Here is a 16,848-nt window from a genome sequence, read left to right as displayed (position 1 = left end):
ACTACCAGCATAGTGATCTTATAAAAATGTGGTCCAGACACCTTTCTATTATTCATCCCTACTTCTAAACTCATGCAGCTATCTCTCTCTATAGACCGCAGAGAAGAAAATTCTAGAAGCACAACATACTATATGTATCTCTGGGGCTATATGTGAGGGTGCTGCCATATGTTGCAGCTGTGTTGCATTTTAGATGCAAAAAAAAATGCATTAAAAAGCACATGCGGTTTTCAAAAGCCTCATACACAACATATCTGCTGTTATGATGTGTTTTCTTCCAGCAAGTGAAAACACACAGCAGACTTAAATTACATTAGTGTAACTCAGTTTTGTAATTAATATAATTTGGTTTTGCTTTGTGTGATTTGCTTTAGTCAATCTGCTGGAAGGAAAAACACCATAAACGCAGGTATGCATTTTTTTATGCTTTTTTTTTTTTTTTTTACTGTACCATACAATACAAATCAATTCACTGCAGTGCAAGGGACTAAAGATCTAAAGATTGCTTATTGAATGCTGTAAAGGAAAAAAAATAAAAATAATGACCAATTTGCTGGGTTTTTTTTTATTGCTTCCCAAATTTTTTTATTAAAAGTTCTCAAAAAGTCACACACTCGAAAGTGGTATCAATAAAAACTAAAGATTGCCACAGCTTCATAGATGGAAATTAAATTAAAAAAAAATATATGGGTGGATCAGAATATGGCAATGCAAAAAAATAAATAAAAAATTCCAATGTTTTTTTTTCTGTATTAAAACACAAGAAAAACTATATAAATGTGGTATTGCTGTAATAATACTGACCTGGAGAATGAAGGGTACAGGTTCGTTTTGCTGCATAGGGAAAACCATAAAAGCACCCCCTCCCCCCAAAAAATAAAAAAAACTATGGCACAATTGCATTATTTTTTTTTCAATTTTACCCCATTTGGAATTTGTTTCCAGCTTCCCACTATACTGTATGCAATATAAAATGGCAACATTAGAAAGTACATTTTTCCAGCAAAAAAAATAAAATAGCTTCATATGTTTATGTGAACGGAAAAAACAAACAAAACAAAACTAATGATGATCTTGACCTATCCTGAGAATAGGTCATCAAGATAGCAAAGGTGAAGAACTCTTTTAAATGGCCTGGATTGATATAATCGCTGCTGATGGTTTGGGCACATGTTGTATAGCACTGTGTGTGGAAATAGCGATAGGTAGAATACTGCCTGTATAGCTGACAGTGGTTACATGATACTTACAACATTTTCAGAATTTAGTAGTCTCCACAGATTAGACTGCAACTTGACAACCTACAAATAAACAAAGCATATTTTATTTATAAAACTACATTGAAGTTCATACATTGATGGTGCTTTTTTCTATAGTGTGCAAGAATGAGCGAATCGACTTCAGATGAAACATCCAAAGTCGATTCGCAGAAAACTTTGTTCCAATACTTTACGGAGCAGGAGCTCTGTACAGTATTAGAATGTATTGTCTCCGATGAGCCGAAGTTATTGCTTTGCAAAGTCTCGCGAGAATATCTTCATAAATTAGTTTGTACTGTAAAAATAAACATTTCCTGAATTCGGGTTCGGTTCCAAGGACAGCGATACAGATGAATGGTGCGTCGGGGAAGGTAGAGGAGTCTCCCTTCCCTGTTCTTCTGACTAGGCCAGCACTAGGCCAACAGCTTACCAGAGGCCAGTGCAGGCGGTGGGATGACGTAATCGCACTGCCTGAGCTGTACTGTCCAGGACACAGGCTGGAAGAGGCTTCCATTGCATCTCTGACAGCTTCATGAAAGATAGTATATGTGTTTATTTTTTTATCTGGCACACAATGCGGGAGAGGAGTGCTATGGGGGCACTTTTTACTGGCACATTATTGGGGGGCATTATTGGGGCATCTATGAGGAAACTTACTGGCACATTATTGGGGGTCTCTATGGGGGCACTTCTTACTGGCACATTCTTGGGGGGCATCTATGGGGCACTTACTGGAATATTATTGGGGGGCACTTACTGGCACATTATTGGGGGGCACTATGGAGCCCGTCTTACTGGAACATTATTGGGGGGCATCTATGGGGGCACTTCTTACTGGCATATTGTGGGGCACTTAATGGCACATTATTGGGGGCACTAAAAAGGGGTATTTTGTAAAGATAAATTATGGGGACACTGAGGACATCTACTGGGGCACTATATAGGGGCATTTTACAGTGGCACATTATGGGGCACTATAGGGGCATTGACTTGGGGGCATTATATAGGGGTATTTTATACTGGCACACATTATGGGGACATTAGCTCAACTGGGAGCACTAAAAGGGGGGATTTTTGTACTGGCATACATTATAAGGGGGCATTTTCCTAGTGTCACATTAGAAGGAGAATTATTACTACTGGGGGGCATTATGTGGGCTTTATTACTACTGGGGGACTATGGGGAACATGATTACTAGTATGGGCACAATGGGAGCATTATTACTTCTGGAGCACAGTGGGGACATGTTGGCACTTTAGGAGCACTATTACTATCAAGTGTGCTCTAGCAGAGAATTATTACCATTGGTGGGACTTTGGGGAACACTATAACTGTGGGGGGGCCCCAGGCACAGTATCAGCTTAGCACAGTTATTTTTGGGGGACATTATGTTTACACTATTAGTGTCAGGGACACTATTTGCTGGGCACAATTATTTTAGGACACTGTGTGCCAATAATTATTAAAGGGCACTATCTGCGTGGTACTAGTACTATCAGGGAGGTAATCTGTTTCTGCAGTAAAGTATTGGGGAGCACAGCAGCACAATATTAGGGGGGAGGTAGGATGATTTCTCCAGAAGATGGAAGGATGATGGAGAAGTTGTAAACTAAGATTTTTTCCCCGTCAAACTGCGGAGATAAGAGGTGGCTTAAAAATCATCATGGTGGTCTGGTCTAAAAGAAGAAGATGAGGAAAGAAAACATCTACATCAGAAGAGACGTCACTGGATGTAAGAGGTATGTGGCGCTGTATTACCCTGTATGTTTATATATAGTGATATACATAATGTTAGGAGGGGTAAGGTTAAGAATTTGGTATGGGAGTGGGGGGGGGCTGTTTAAGTTTACGCCTCAGGGAGCAGAAAGGCTAGATGCATCCTCTGTCTTACTGTAATAGAATAGATCAGCCATGCTCAACCTGCGGCCCTCCTGCTGTTTCAAAACTACAACTCCCAGCATGACCGAACAGTCTACAGCAATCAGCCTACAGCAGGGCATTGTGGGAGTTGTAGTTTTACAACAGCTGGAGGGCCGCAGGTTGAGCATGCCTGGAATAGATAATCAGTCTGTTAATTGTCTTGATAACAGAGCCATTTTTGGGGTTCCAAACTCCGCCTTTTCATCAGTCTTACTGTAATACAATAGTTAATCAATCTGTTAATTAAGTCAGTGACATAAATACATTGTATTGGGTTCCAAACTACACCTTTGCATCCGTCTTACTGTAACAGGAGAGTTAATCAGTCTGTTAATTGTGTCGGTGATATACATGTAAAGCCATTTTTTGAGGTTCCAAACACTGCCATCTGTGGACGCTTTCTGCATTCTCAGCCTGCTGCTGATCGCCTGTCTACACTGCAGCGTAATTCTGCCTTCCCGCTCAACGCCTCATATGCGATGTAACCACAAGGTGAAATTCCACCTTGCACATGCTGGAGAGACTGTGCCAGCAGCAGGCGATAGTGGAGCTGCAGCACGTACGGGTGAGTCTCTCTACTTAAGAGCACCACTTCACCACCACCAAGTGGGCCTCCATGCGGGATGTGTGTGCCATGTTGCGCTGTTTCAAGTACTCCACCAACATGGCAAGCGCTGATCACGCCATCCTTAGTGTTACTAGCTCACTTTTATGCCTCTGTGAAAAAATGCTTTAGGCGATAATGGCTGAGGAAGTGTGTAGTATCTGTAATGCAAGGCACCAACAAACAGACCAGTGATGAAAGCAAAAAGGTGTTTATTCACCAGAAACATAAACGTCCAGGACACTTGCTGGTAACAAGGAATAATAACAAAAAAACAGGCAAGGAGATTCCAGGAATAGTCCCAACCAGTGCTGAATGATGCTGTGCACTTGGCAGTCGAGTCACTCCAGATCTTGGGTCCGCTGTAAGGACAAAGTTCCTGGCAGTCTTCAGTCACTAGGAGTTGTGACCTATACCTGGTTGAGGGAAAATAACAGTGGGCACTGATCACCCTGAGAGACCTCCTTTTAAATGCCTGCTGACCAATCCCAGGGTGCCAAGTGTCCACTACCATAGGTGAACAAATTGCCCTGCACCTGAGTACAAGGCCTAAGGCAATCACAAGTTGATTAACCCATGGCTGGCTCCCTAATCCACTTTGCTCTTGTGAGTCAGTATAATATGCGCCACTGGTCGACGAAGTGCATAAGAAGCGCGTACTCGCGACCGTGTATCCCTTTGCGAACCTGCCCTCGTGCGTACGCACGGACGCATGATTGACTCAGCGCGAGTATGCGAGCGCGTGGACCCAGATGCGGAAACGGAAGTCGCAGGAGACACCGGAGACAACCCTGGCCGCGGCGTCTTGTCACTCGCCTGGCCACTCTGTCCCCGGGACTCCGACGGTCCTCCCCTCCGATGTCCACGCGAACGCATCTCCGCACTGGCTCGCAAAGGGGTCAGCGCTGGTGCATCAGAGACACGCATAACCTGTCCCGCAACTCCACGAGGACCCCTCTTGGTTTCCCTGGAGTGCAAAGCAGGTGAGGATCTTACAGTATCCCCTGAAGACGCCGAATCGTTCGGCGAAACATGTAGGGAAACAGGCTTCAGATTTTAGGCAGGAAGTTTAGACAGGGTATCTATAATATAGAAAATCAAGTATCCAGAGTGCAGTTAACCCTTTGGGGTAGGACATGGATTAACATGTGAAACACATATCAGCACAAGATATTATATCCCTGAACTCACCTTCCTGAGAGTTTTAACCTTTGATCCCTAGTGGCTATATGTGTTTTAAAGTGATTATAATAAAGAGTTAATTTTAAACAATATTATCAGAGAGGTTGCAGCAGAAACACGCTGACCACAAGTGACCACATAATAATTTTTTCTCTTCTCCTGTAATTTATAGCGTGGCAACCTCCTGTGGGATCTTACTGTTTGTAATTATCTTTAATGGCTGAGGAAGTGGCACAGGAGAAAGAGGAAAAGGGATAATTCCCATGGTTATCAGGACAGTCGTCCACAGGTGGCTCGGAGGGTGGGTTCCTGCACCAACAGTGGCCAGGTACACAACTGTCCAGCCAGGGCACAGTTTTGGAGGATGAGGATGATGATGATGATGAGAAGGAGGAACAGTGTTCACAGCAGGGTGGCACCCAAATCAGCTCATGGGCATCAATGGAGCATGGCTGGGGGACACAAAGGACACAGACAATACACCTCCTACCGAGACCGTTTGTCTTTGCCTCTTGGCAGCCTGGCACACATGAGTGAGTAGATGCTGCAGTGCCTGTGCTACTAAAGTAATAACTGGAATGGGGCAACTACAGTACCCTGAAACATTATCAAAATTAGGGTTATTCACTTTAGAAAAAAGATGACTGAGAGGAGATCTAATTAATATTTGTGGTCAAGGCTCCGGGGGGAGCGCTGGATGAAGGTTAGAGAAACTGGACACAATTGAACCTAACTTGGCTAGTGGTGTGCCTTTAGCCATGTACGCGGGTAAGCCAGAAAAGGGGGGCAAACCCAAGAAGTCTGAGCTTGAAGCGAGACTGGAAATGAGGGAGGGTAGGGTGGGGCACCACGCGATGCCGACAGCCTGGAGAGGCCGTGCGGCAGGATAAGTACCATATGCCCCTCCCACAAATGCAGGCTGGAAATCCAGCCTGCTGTACTTGTGGTCAAGGCTCCGGGGGGAGCGCTGGATGAAGGTGAGAGAAACTGGACACGGTTGAACCTAACTTGGCTAATGGTGTGCCTTTAGCCATGTACACGGGTAAGCCAGAACAGGGGGCAAAACATGAATTTAGGCAGTTTATTGATTGAGAAATTACAGAACCAAACTAGAAAAAGCTTTGGCGATCTCGACCCATGGATGTGGGATGTAACGGGAAAAACATGAAGATTGCCACCGTCCCATCTTCCGTATAATGTGAGCTGGGACGCCATGTTTGGAAGCTGCGGACGCGGCCCCGATTCGGAAGAAATGCCCGGATATGGAGGCAGCGTGAAACCCTAGACCCGAAGCTAGAGTGTGAATGTGTCTGATGAACTGCGCAGAAGTCAGTGAGAGCACGGGAAATGGCAGTAAGGGACTGTCGGGATTTCTGTCACGGAGAGTTGAGAGCAGTTGGTTGAACACTGCCACTGGGCACCAAGGATTGAAGGAATTGAAGTACTCGATCTGAACCGGTGGACCAACTTGGGAAGTTTTAGAGGAAGGTAGGAGGAAAATATAACGGTCGAGACTACGGTGGAGCTGACTAATTGCTGGCCCCAAGTTTTGGGCTGAGGTGCAGCAGAACTTCCCTGGCCTGAGGAACCCATAGAAGCTGTGGTAGAGGGCAGCTTTGAGGATCAAACTTTTGAATGGGCCAAAAGGACTACCATCTAGGGCGGCAGAATTTTTTTTAAAATAAATCCCCTGTGACGGGTTGTCTGGTGGGAGTGGACGGAGAGGAGAGCTTCTGGATGCCTCTCAAGACTGCCTTGACCGCCTGGGAAGAAAAGAAGGAGATATGACTGGGATGATTGATCATGTGGTGATGCTGGATGTCTGCTAGGTAAAGTCTGATGGTGTTGTGGGATAACCGGAGCTCCAGGAAGGAGACCTTATCCCTGTCCCCCCTAGGATGAAGGCGTGAAAACCGTCTGAAGGTGTTCCACCCCGTTAGATAGTTCCGGGCAGAATTAGCCGAGAGCGACTTGCGGATGAGACCGTGGGCTGCGGAAATGTACTTATCTAGTCCATGATCAGGGCTTCGAACCCTGGAGGGTTGAGTCCGACTTTCCGAGCTCCTGGCATGACCTGAAAAAATAAATTAAAGTTTAATCGGGACAGGGCATCGGCTGCTGTGTTCTTTTTGCCCTCTATGTGCCTGCAGATGACGTGGAAGTTGTGTTGCAAAGATAGCCAGGTGAGTTTGCGAACTAGACGCATGTCCTTGGGGGAGCTGGACCTACCCCTAGCGAGGATGTCGACAACCGCTTGGTTGTCCGTCATGAAGCATACCGGCCTGTTTCTCCATGACTGCCCCTAGACAAGAGCTGCTGCTACGATGGGGTATACCTCGAGCAGGGGAGAGGACTTGGCGGCCTCCTGGTCTGAAGAGACCTGCGCGGGCCAAGGACCTGCAAACCACTGGTCCCCGCAGATGGCTCCGAAACCGAGGGATGCGGCAGCATCGGAAAACACCAAGGGGGAGGCATCGTTCCACTGGGGAACAAAGAGGGAGATGCCGTTCCAGCTGGACAAAAAAACTGACCACATGGCCAGATCCGCCAATGCATTGCGTCCGAGGTGGATGAGGGCATGCTGATCTGAGGCTGTTGGGAGGAGTCTGAGTAGGCCGGAGGTGAACGATCTGCCCTGGGGCATGATCTTGGCGGCAAAGTTGAAAGACCCCAGCAACGATTGGAGTTCCAACTTTGACACCGTGCGGGTACCCACAAGCCTGGCCACTGTGTCCTTTAGCCTAATTAACTTGTCCAGGAGAAGGCTGGCCTCCTTTTTGATGGTATCCAGGGTGATACCTAAAAAGGTGATTACCCTGGAGGGGCCCTCGACCTTTGATGGGGCCACTGGGACGTTCAGGTGACTGAACAGGCTGAGGAGGCTGTCCAGCCTGTCCGGGACGTGTTCGGCCTGCTCGATGAGCAAGAAGTCGTCCAAGTAATGGATCACCCTAGGACAATGGGCATGGTTGACCAGAATCCAGTGAAGTGCTTGGGCGAACTGGTCAAAGAGCCAGGGGCTTCTCTTTGACCCGAACGTCAAGCGGGTGGCAAAATAATACTTTGCTCTCCATTTGATGCCATAGAACTTCCACAGGTGAGGCAGAATTGGCAGCAACTTGAAGGCATCTGAAATGTCAGCCTTCGACAACCAAGCTCCTGCTCCGACCTGTAAGATGAGTTCTATGGCCTCATCCAGAGAAGAATACTGCATGGAGAATTCGTCTGACGGGACCAGAGAATTTAGGCTGGGGGTGCTGGATGCATGAGGAGCAGACAAGTCGTAGATTAATCTTTTTTTATTTGAGGATTTCTTAACAACTAAGCCTATGGGGCTGACCCGGTACACAAGGAAAGGAGATTCGGCAAATGGACCAATCATGAAGCCTTTCTGCAATTCAGCCTCCAACAATTCGTCCACCGCCACGGGGTCCGCCAAAGATGAGAGAAGGTTGGGGCATTCATGAGTGACCTGTGGAAGGGTGACTAACCCTGTATGGAAACCCTGGGAAAAACCCTGTTTGAGAAACAGGACGAAATTGGGGTCATGGTGCTGTTGGAGGAGGGAGAGTAACAGGTCAATGTTGACCCCGCCTAGTCAGGAGCGTTTGGCCGTTCGTTGGGAACAGGAGGACTGAGGGTGGGCCCTAAAACAGATGGAGCAAATGTGTAATGCTTTGCACTTGTTATAACTGCAGAAGCCCAAGTTGAAATTATTGCATATTTGATTCTTCCCTAAGAAGGTGATGGGACGGCCGAGTTTGTCCATGAAGGGGTTGGATTTTTGCGCTCCGTTGTGGATTATTGGCCTGGCACGGGGTAGGTTGGAGACTTGGGGGCACCAATCGGAAGAATAGAGGACTGATTGACAACCGGAACAAGCTGGGGCTTTCTGGCCGGCAAAATGCCTGCAAAAGAGCTCCATGTCCAAGACAGCCCAGTTGGTGAGGTGCTGATATTGGAGGAGCGCAGCTGCTGCCTTTGCGGAAAATGACCGGTGGTATTCATAGAAGGCGGAGCCGCCGTATTTGTACCCTAACTCGGTGATCCTGTACAGGTACGTATCTAGTTCCTCCCTGCGGTGGGGATGCACGGAGCACACAATGTCACGGTATAGGCTGAAGGTCAGCATGAATTCGGGGATGGTAAGCTTCCTATTGAAGCGGACATCTTTAGACCTGAGCACCACCGATACATCACCGCAGGCAATTGTCCGTTTTTGACTGTGTCGTGGGTGGAGATCTGGATGGCGGCTAAGTTGATGTCCTTTCCTGCCCGAATATCACGCCTGATATTTTCTGGCACGAAGAAAGCGGGGGCGATGTCGGGAGTGCCAAGACTTGTACCTGGGGTGTTGGATCGGGAAGTGGAAGGAACGGCTTCGGGTTCTGGGGAAGGAGGAGACGTGGAACCCTTGTTCTCGATGGCCTGGATCCTGGAATCGATGTCTGAAATTGATGACGCTAAATTGTTGATGGTTGCGTGGAGTTGGGTCAGGGATAGTTGAATAGTAGACATGGAGACCAGGTCTTCGGAGGCTCTGGGTGGTTCGGGAGCCCTGGGCAATTCGGGAAAGAGCAGACGGTATAGCTCGGCCTTTAGCGCTGATGCAGAGTGGCGGATCCCCTTCTTTTTGAGTTCAGTGATCAACCTGGGGATGGTCCAATGTCTGTATGAAGCGCGGCTGGCTGCTTCGGAGATCGCTGACTCCGGGATAGACATCGAGTCTTCTATGTCGGATATGTGGGACATGATACCGCTGAATATGGGCACACCGTTCGAGCCGGACCCTGTTGGGAGTATCTGAAGTGAAATGACAAACCCCATGCAAGATTTATTTTTTATTTTATTTTTGAAAATTACCTGGAGCCAAGAAGGGTTAGGATGGAATTTAAATGGAACACTGGGCGCAATCGAAATGCCCGGGTATGTCCGCGAAGAGGGTGAAAACTTCACACCCCGCGAACCTGGGATTGGTAAGTGAGGAAGAAACTTAAATGGTACCTGCGTGAAGAGGTACACCAAAAATATTCTGAAACAGAACTTAAGTAGATGATGATCAGGAAGAACGAAACCTGAATAAGGAGAAAAGAAATGACAACCTGAGCGTGTCAGGAAATTACGAAAAATTAATAGACTGTGCAGAATGATCGGATTGGAGACCCAGGGTGCGCCAGGAGTTGGTTCTGAAGGAGATGAAAGATGGTGCTGTGTAGACGAGAGGCACATGCCAGGTGCCGTGATGAGTGGACAGAAAGTATGCCCAGGGCCAACGAAACTGACCTGAACGTGTCAGGCAGAAGAAACGTGGAATAACCTGAATGGTATCAGGCGACGGAAGGACAAGACCTGAAGGAATCAGGGAAAAACAATGTGGCCTGAGTGTATCAGGTAGTGAATGAACATGACCTGGCGTGACAGGTGATTTTGAAACGTTGGGCCTTGTAAACAAGACCGAGGGCTGAGACTCATCTGGTGACGAAGCCCCTACTGGATGCCAGCGTGGAATTTACCAGTGTGGCAGGCAGTGAGGTGACATGACCCGCGTGTGACGGCAACGGAGAGCAACAGGACCCCAGCGTGACAGGTAAAGAAGCATGAACTGACCGTGATAGGTACACTTATGAGGCAAGAAGACAAGAAGTGTGACAGGACAGTAGGAGAGGAGTTCGACGTGAGTGGCGTGAGTAGACAAAGAAAAGGATTTGGAATGATAAATGAAAAACTAGCAGATCAGACAAACAGGACAAAAGAGGGCCTGAGTCTCAGGACCAGGACATGACGAAAACCTGAACGTGACAGGCAAGAAGACACGGAGTGACCCTGGACGTGCCAGGCAAATGGGACACGAAAAACTGAACGTATCAGGAGGGAGGACATGAAGAAAACTGAACGTAACAAACAAGAGGACATGACGAAAACCTGAACGTATCAGGCAACAGAACACGAAGAAAATCTGAACGTATCAGGCAACAGGACACGAAGAGAACCTGAACGTATCAGGCAACAGGACACGAAGAGAACCTGAACGTATCAGGCAACAGGACACAAAAAAAAACGCACGTATCAGTGCAAAACAGGAAATGAAGACAAATTGAACGTACCCGGAAGGAGAAAACCATGACGGATCAGGCAATAGAATACAAGGAAAATCTAGAAACAGACGAGGGGGGGGGGGGGAGCTGGTGAAGAGTGAATGACATGCCTGCACCGTGCAGCGGGCCAGGAGCCAGGAATGGGCCTTGACCTGCCTCACAATCTCACGAGCTCCCCCCACCACAGCTCCGGCACAGGATCGGTTAAATGATCGAAATTTACCAAGACCTGGGGGAGCTGCGGCAGAGCGGACCTGCCCCGAGCAGAGGACCCTGGCACCACACTCTCACGCATGCTGTGTCTGAGTTCAGCCCCCAGAGGTGGGTAAAGGGAAGCTCCTCTGTAGAGTAATGGCGTGCTCCAGCAGGCACTAACACTGCAGGAGACTGCTTTGCACATTAGAAGAGCTGTGCCTATGCTATGGCAGTGTCCCGATCTATTCACAGGTTGGAAGCGCAGTTCTCCGCGTCCCCGTCTGCTGCTGTCTCTGCCTCCGACAGCGGCAATGAGAACTGCAGGAGGGAGGAGGAGACCGCGCAGCGCCCCCTGCAAGTAGCGTTGGGCTGGGAGAAGCGGCCTGTGTTCACCGGTGGATGTCTCCGCAGCGTGCTGCTGCCTGAACAAACGCGTGCTGCTGCCCGCGGCCCCTGAATACCCAGCTGCTGGCCACTGCCGTATATGTGTGTGGGACCAACTCGGGAATCAGCAGGAGCCGCTATGCACGTGGCGTGCGGAGGGAGCGCAGTGAGCATGGATGAACTGAAGGGACCGTGAGGCTGGCGGCGGCCGCCCGGACATGCCGACAGGTGGCAGAGCGAACGAGTCCGATTTTAGCTTACCAATAATCGCTGAGCAGGAGAGGAGTACCGCTGCCGCCGCCGCTGCTCGTCGATACAGGGAAGGCCGGAACCGGAAGTCGCACCCGGATGACGTCACCGCAACACGAGATGCACAACGCGATGCCGACAGCCTGGAGAGGCCGTGCGGCAGGATAAGTACCTTATGCCCCTCCCACAAATGCAGGCTGGAAATCCAGCCTGCTGTACTTATAAATATATCAGGGGACAGTACAGAGATCTATCCCATCATCTATTCATTCCCAGGACTGTGACTGTGACGAGGGGACATCCTCTGCGTCTGGAGGAAAGAAGGTTTGTACACAAACATAGAAGAGGATTCTTTACGTTAAGAGCAGTGAGACTATGGAACTCTCTGCCTGAGGAGGTGGTGATGGTGAGTACAATAAAGGAATTTAAGAGGGGCCTGGATGTATTTCTGGAGTGCAATAATATTACAGGATATAGCAACTAGAGAGGGGTCGTTGATCCAGGGAGTTATTCTGATTGAGTGATTGGAGTCGGGAAAGAATTTTTTATTCCCCTAAAGTGAGGAAAATTGGCTTCTACCTCACAGTTTTTTTTTTTGCCTTCCTCTGGATCAACTTGCAGGATGACAGGCCGAACTGGATGTACAAATGTCTTTTTTCGGCCTTATGTTACTATGTTACCATGGTGGCCACCATGTTGGAATCCTTATTACAAGGACAACATGCCGTCCTTACTTCCGTGACTGGAGCATGATTGAAAGATGCGTGAACACATTCGCACCCTGGTAGACACACTACTGACAGCATTCCCATCTGACAGTGAGGACTCAGTGGAAGCATGAGGGGGAGGAAGAAGTAGCCAACACAGCTGGTGCACCGCCACCACCTCGGAAGGGAGGGTTAGCATGGCCGAAATATGGAAAAGCTTTGTCAACATGCCACAACATCCAGAACCACAATCTGATATGGACCGTCTTAGCAGGAGGCAGTGTTTCTGCAACATGGTGGAACAGTAAGTGTGCACATGTCAGCACGTACTGATTGATGTGTCTGCCCCATTAATCTTCTGGGTCTCCAAATTGGACACATTGCCTGAGCTTGCCCTTTGCGCCTTGGAGTTGCTGGCCTGCCCTGTGGCAAGTGTATTATCCGAATGTGTGTTTAGCACGGCAGGGGGAGTGATCATGGACAGGCAACATGGACAAGCTCATGTTCATTAAAATGAACCAGGCATGGTCCCACAGGACTTGTCCATACCTTGGGAAGAGCAGAGAAGTATACCGCCTCCACCCAGCCACTGTTCTACTCCAGCACAGTTTGTGCATTATGTTTGTCATTTCCCAATGTTTTGGAACCTCCGCAAACCAAGAAAAAAATATAAAGAAAAAAATATATATATAAATTCAAAAAAAATAATACGTGTTGGCTACCTCCTCCGCCTCTTCCACCTACACTGCCATGTCCACCACCACCTGGTTCAAGATTATTATTTGTTATATTGGCAGAGTAGAGAAATATACCAGCCGCACCCCCAAAAAAATGGCTAAAGGTCAAACACAAAATTAACAGACAAATCTCCCCAAAAACAAACACAAAAACAGTGTTTGCTTCCTCCTCCGCCTCTTTAACCTAAAGCACCACGTCCACCGCAAACTCCTACTCTACTTGGACCTCCACCTCCTGGTTCAAGATTATAATTTTTTTTAATGTATTCTATTTTATTTTTAATAATTTCCCTACCCACATTTGTTTGCAGGGCAATTTTCCTGCTCTTACCCCCATTTTGCTTCTTTTTGCAGCCCTCTAGGCCTTTCTGCAACTATTTTACAGCCATAAAGTTTGGGTCCCCATTGAATTCAATGGGGTTCGGGGTCAAGTTTGGGTCAAAGCCGAACATTCACGGGTTCGCTCATCCCTATCTGCAAATATGCAGAGACTGGCCAACCGCAATCCAGCAAATATGCAGAGAATTGGCCGGACGAATACTGCTGCAGGGCTGGTGGGCATTCAGGTAGCATTTGGCAATGATGGATCCAGACAGCTCTGGCAGGCTGTACCCTGCCGAAATAGCCGGTCAGATCTCTTTACTGCTAGTGTGAAACTAGCCTACCATGGGGCCGGAGCTCTCACCCACTGAGGCTCATTCTCTTTTGTTTATTGTAATCTACCAACACTCATACATGGAATATGAACAAGTCCTGTTTATCAACTGACCGTTTACAAACAAGCATCATTTGTGTTTACAAACAAGAATCATTCTTCTTTTCTACCTATGTTTTTACGGCAACAACTAATACTGTGTTTTGATTATTTTCATGTCCATGAATGTGAATTGTTGTAGTGTATGTATATATCCTTCCATTTTGTATGTCAATCTATCTATTGCAGAATTTACTAAACCTATTCCAAAGCCTACTGTATAGTACACTTGCAGATTTTTCGGCAGATAATTACTAATAAGCCTCCCTCCCACCGCCATTTTGAGTTCATTTTAGAGCATGAAAGAGTCTACATCTGGTGCTTTACCATTGCTATTCTGTTCTGGCTCCCCGGAATAACAGAATTAAGAAGAAAAACTTAGCTAAGTATTTTTGTTCTATTATACTGTTATCTGTGATTTCTGATATGGCTCACTATGCAGGAGGTTCCTAATTATCTAATATATAAAGCCAAGTGTATGTATTGTGACTAGGGATGAGCGAACTCGAACTGTATAGTTCGGGTTTGTACCGAATTTTGGGGTGTCCGTGACACGGACCCGAACCCGGACATTTTCGTAAAAGTCCGGGTTCGGGTTCGGTGTTCGTCGCTTTCTTGGCGCTTTTGTGACGCTTTCTTGGCGCTTTTTGAAAGGCTGCAAAGCAGCCAATCAACAAGCGTCATACTACTTGCCCCAAGAGGCCATCACAGCCATGCCTACTATTGGCATGGCTGTGATTGGCCAGAGCACCATGTGACCCAGCCTCTATTTAAGCTGGAGTCACATAGCGCCGCCCGTCACTCTGCTCTGATTAGCGTAGGGAGAGGTTGCGGCTGCGACAGTAGGGCGAGATTAGGCAGATTAACTCCTCCAAAGGACTTGATTAACTGATCGATCTGCAGCTGTGGATCATTGAGCTGCTGATCCTCAATTGCTCACTGTTTTTAGGCTGCCCAGACCGTTTGTCAGTCACATTTTTCTGGGGTGATCGGCGGCCATTTTGTGTCTTGTGGTGCGCCAGCACAAGCTGCGACCAAGTGCATTTAACCCTCAATGGTGTGGTTGTTTTTTGGCTAAAGCCTACATCAGGGTGAAGCTGTCACACCAAGTGCATTTAACCAGCAATAGTCTGTTTATTTTTTGGCCATATACTACATCAGGGGCAAGCTGCGCCTGTCACCAAGTGCATTTAACCCTCAATGGTGCGTTTGTTTTTTGGCTAAAGCCTACATCAGGGTGAAGCTGTCACACCAAGTGCATTTAACCAGTAATAGTCTGTTTATTTTTTGGCCATATACTACATCAGAGGCAAGCTGCGCCTGTCACCAAGTGCATTTAACCCTCAATGGTGCGTTTGTTTTTTGGCTAAAGCCTACATCAGGGTGAAGCTGTCACACCAAGTGCATTTAACCAGCAATAGTCTGTTTATTTTTTGGCCATATACTACATCAGGGGCAAGCTGCGCTCGTCACCAAGTGCATTTAACCCTCAGTAGTGTGGTTGGTCAAGCTATCACACCAAGTGCATTTAACCAGCAATAGTCTGTTCATTTTTTGGCCATATACTACATCAGGGGCAAGCTGCGCCCGTCACCAAGTGCATTTAACCCTCAGTAGTGTGGTTGGTCAAGCTGTGACACCAAGTGCATTTCACCAGCAATAGTCTGTTCATTTTTTGGCCATATACTACATCAGGGGCAAGCTGCGCCCGTCACCAAGTGCACTTAACCCTCAGTAGTGTGGTTGGTCAAGCTGTGACACCAAGTGCATTTAACCAGCAATAGTCTGTTCATTTTTTGGCCATATACTACATCAGGGGCAAGCTGCGCCCGTCACCAAGTGCATTTAACCAGCAATAGTGTGGTTATTTTTTGGCCATATCCCAGTCTAATTCTGTCACTAAATCCATACCGGTCACCGAGCGCCTAAATACAAGGCCTCAAATTTATATCCCGCTAAATCTCTCGTTACCGCTGTCCTGTTGTGGCTGGGAAAGTTATTTAGTGTCCGTCAAAGCACATTTTTTGTTCTGGGTTGAAATACAATTCCCAATTTAGCAATTTAAAAATTTAGTGGTTTCTGCTGTATCAGAGCTATTTGAAATCTATCCCTAAAAGGGTAGATCATATTGAAGGTGCACATAGGGTCATTCAGAATAACTTCACACACCCGCTACTGTGCATATCCCAGTCTAATTCTGTCACTAAATCCATACCGGTCACCCAGCGCCTAAATACTAGGCCTCAAATTTATATCCCGCTAAATCTGTCGTTACCGCTGTACTGTTGTTGCTGGGCAAGTTATTTAGTGTCCGTCAAAGCACATTTTTTGTTCTGGGTTGAAATACAATTCCCAATTTAGCAATTTCATAATTTAGTGGTTTCTGCTATATCAGAGCTATTTGAAATCTATCCCTAAAAGGGTATATAATATTCAAGGTGCACATAGGGTCATTCAGAATAACTTCACACACACACGCTACTGTGCATATCCCAGTCTAATTCTGTCACTAAATCCATACCGGTCACCCAGCGCCTAAATAGTAGGCCTCAAATTTATATCCCGCTAAATCTGTCGTTACCGCTGTACTGTTGTTGCTGGGCAAGTTATTTAGTGTCCGTCAAAGCACATTTTTTGTTCTGGGTTGAAATACAATTCCCAATTTAGCAATTTCATAATTTAGTGGTTTCTGCTATATCAGAGCTATTTGAAATCTATCCCTAAAAGGGTATATAATATTCAAGGTGCACATAGGGTCATT

The 16,848-nt window shown here is 47.1% G+C and overlaps 1 protein-coding gene across 1 annotated transcript in view; it reads right to left on the bottom strand.

The window, feature by feature from the left end:
- The window catches only part of LOC122944578 (GPI inositol-deacylase-like), a 682,600-nt gene that overhangs the window by 34,612 nt on the left and 631,140 nt on the right, over positions 1–16,848 (bottom strand). Inside the window, exon 13 of the mRNA XM_044303000.1 lies at positions 1,251–1,301. Coding sequence (XP_044158935.1) covers positions 1,251–1,301 — 51 coding nt within the window. The remainder of the gene's footprint in view (positions 1–1,250; positions 1,302–16,848) is intronic.

The sequence above is a fragment of the Bufo gargarizans genome, chromosome 8 (genome assembly GCF_014858855.1).
Source record: "Bufo gargarizans isolate SCDJY-AF-19 chromosome 8, ASM1485885v1, whole genome shotgun sequence".
NCBI lineage: Eukaryota > Metazoa > Chordata > Amphibia > Anura > Bufonidae > Bufo > Bufo gargarizans.
This window is presented reverse-complemented; position numbering and strand designations above follow the sequence as displayed.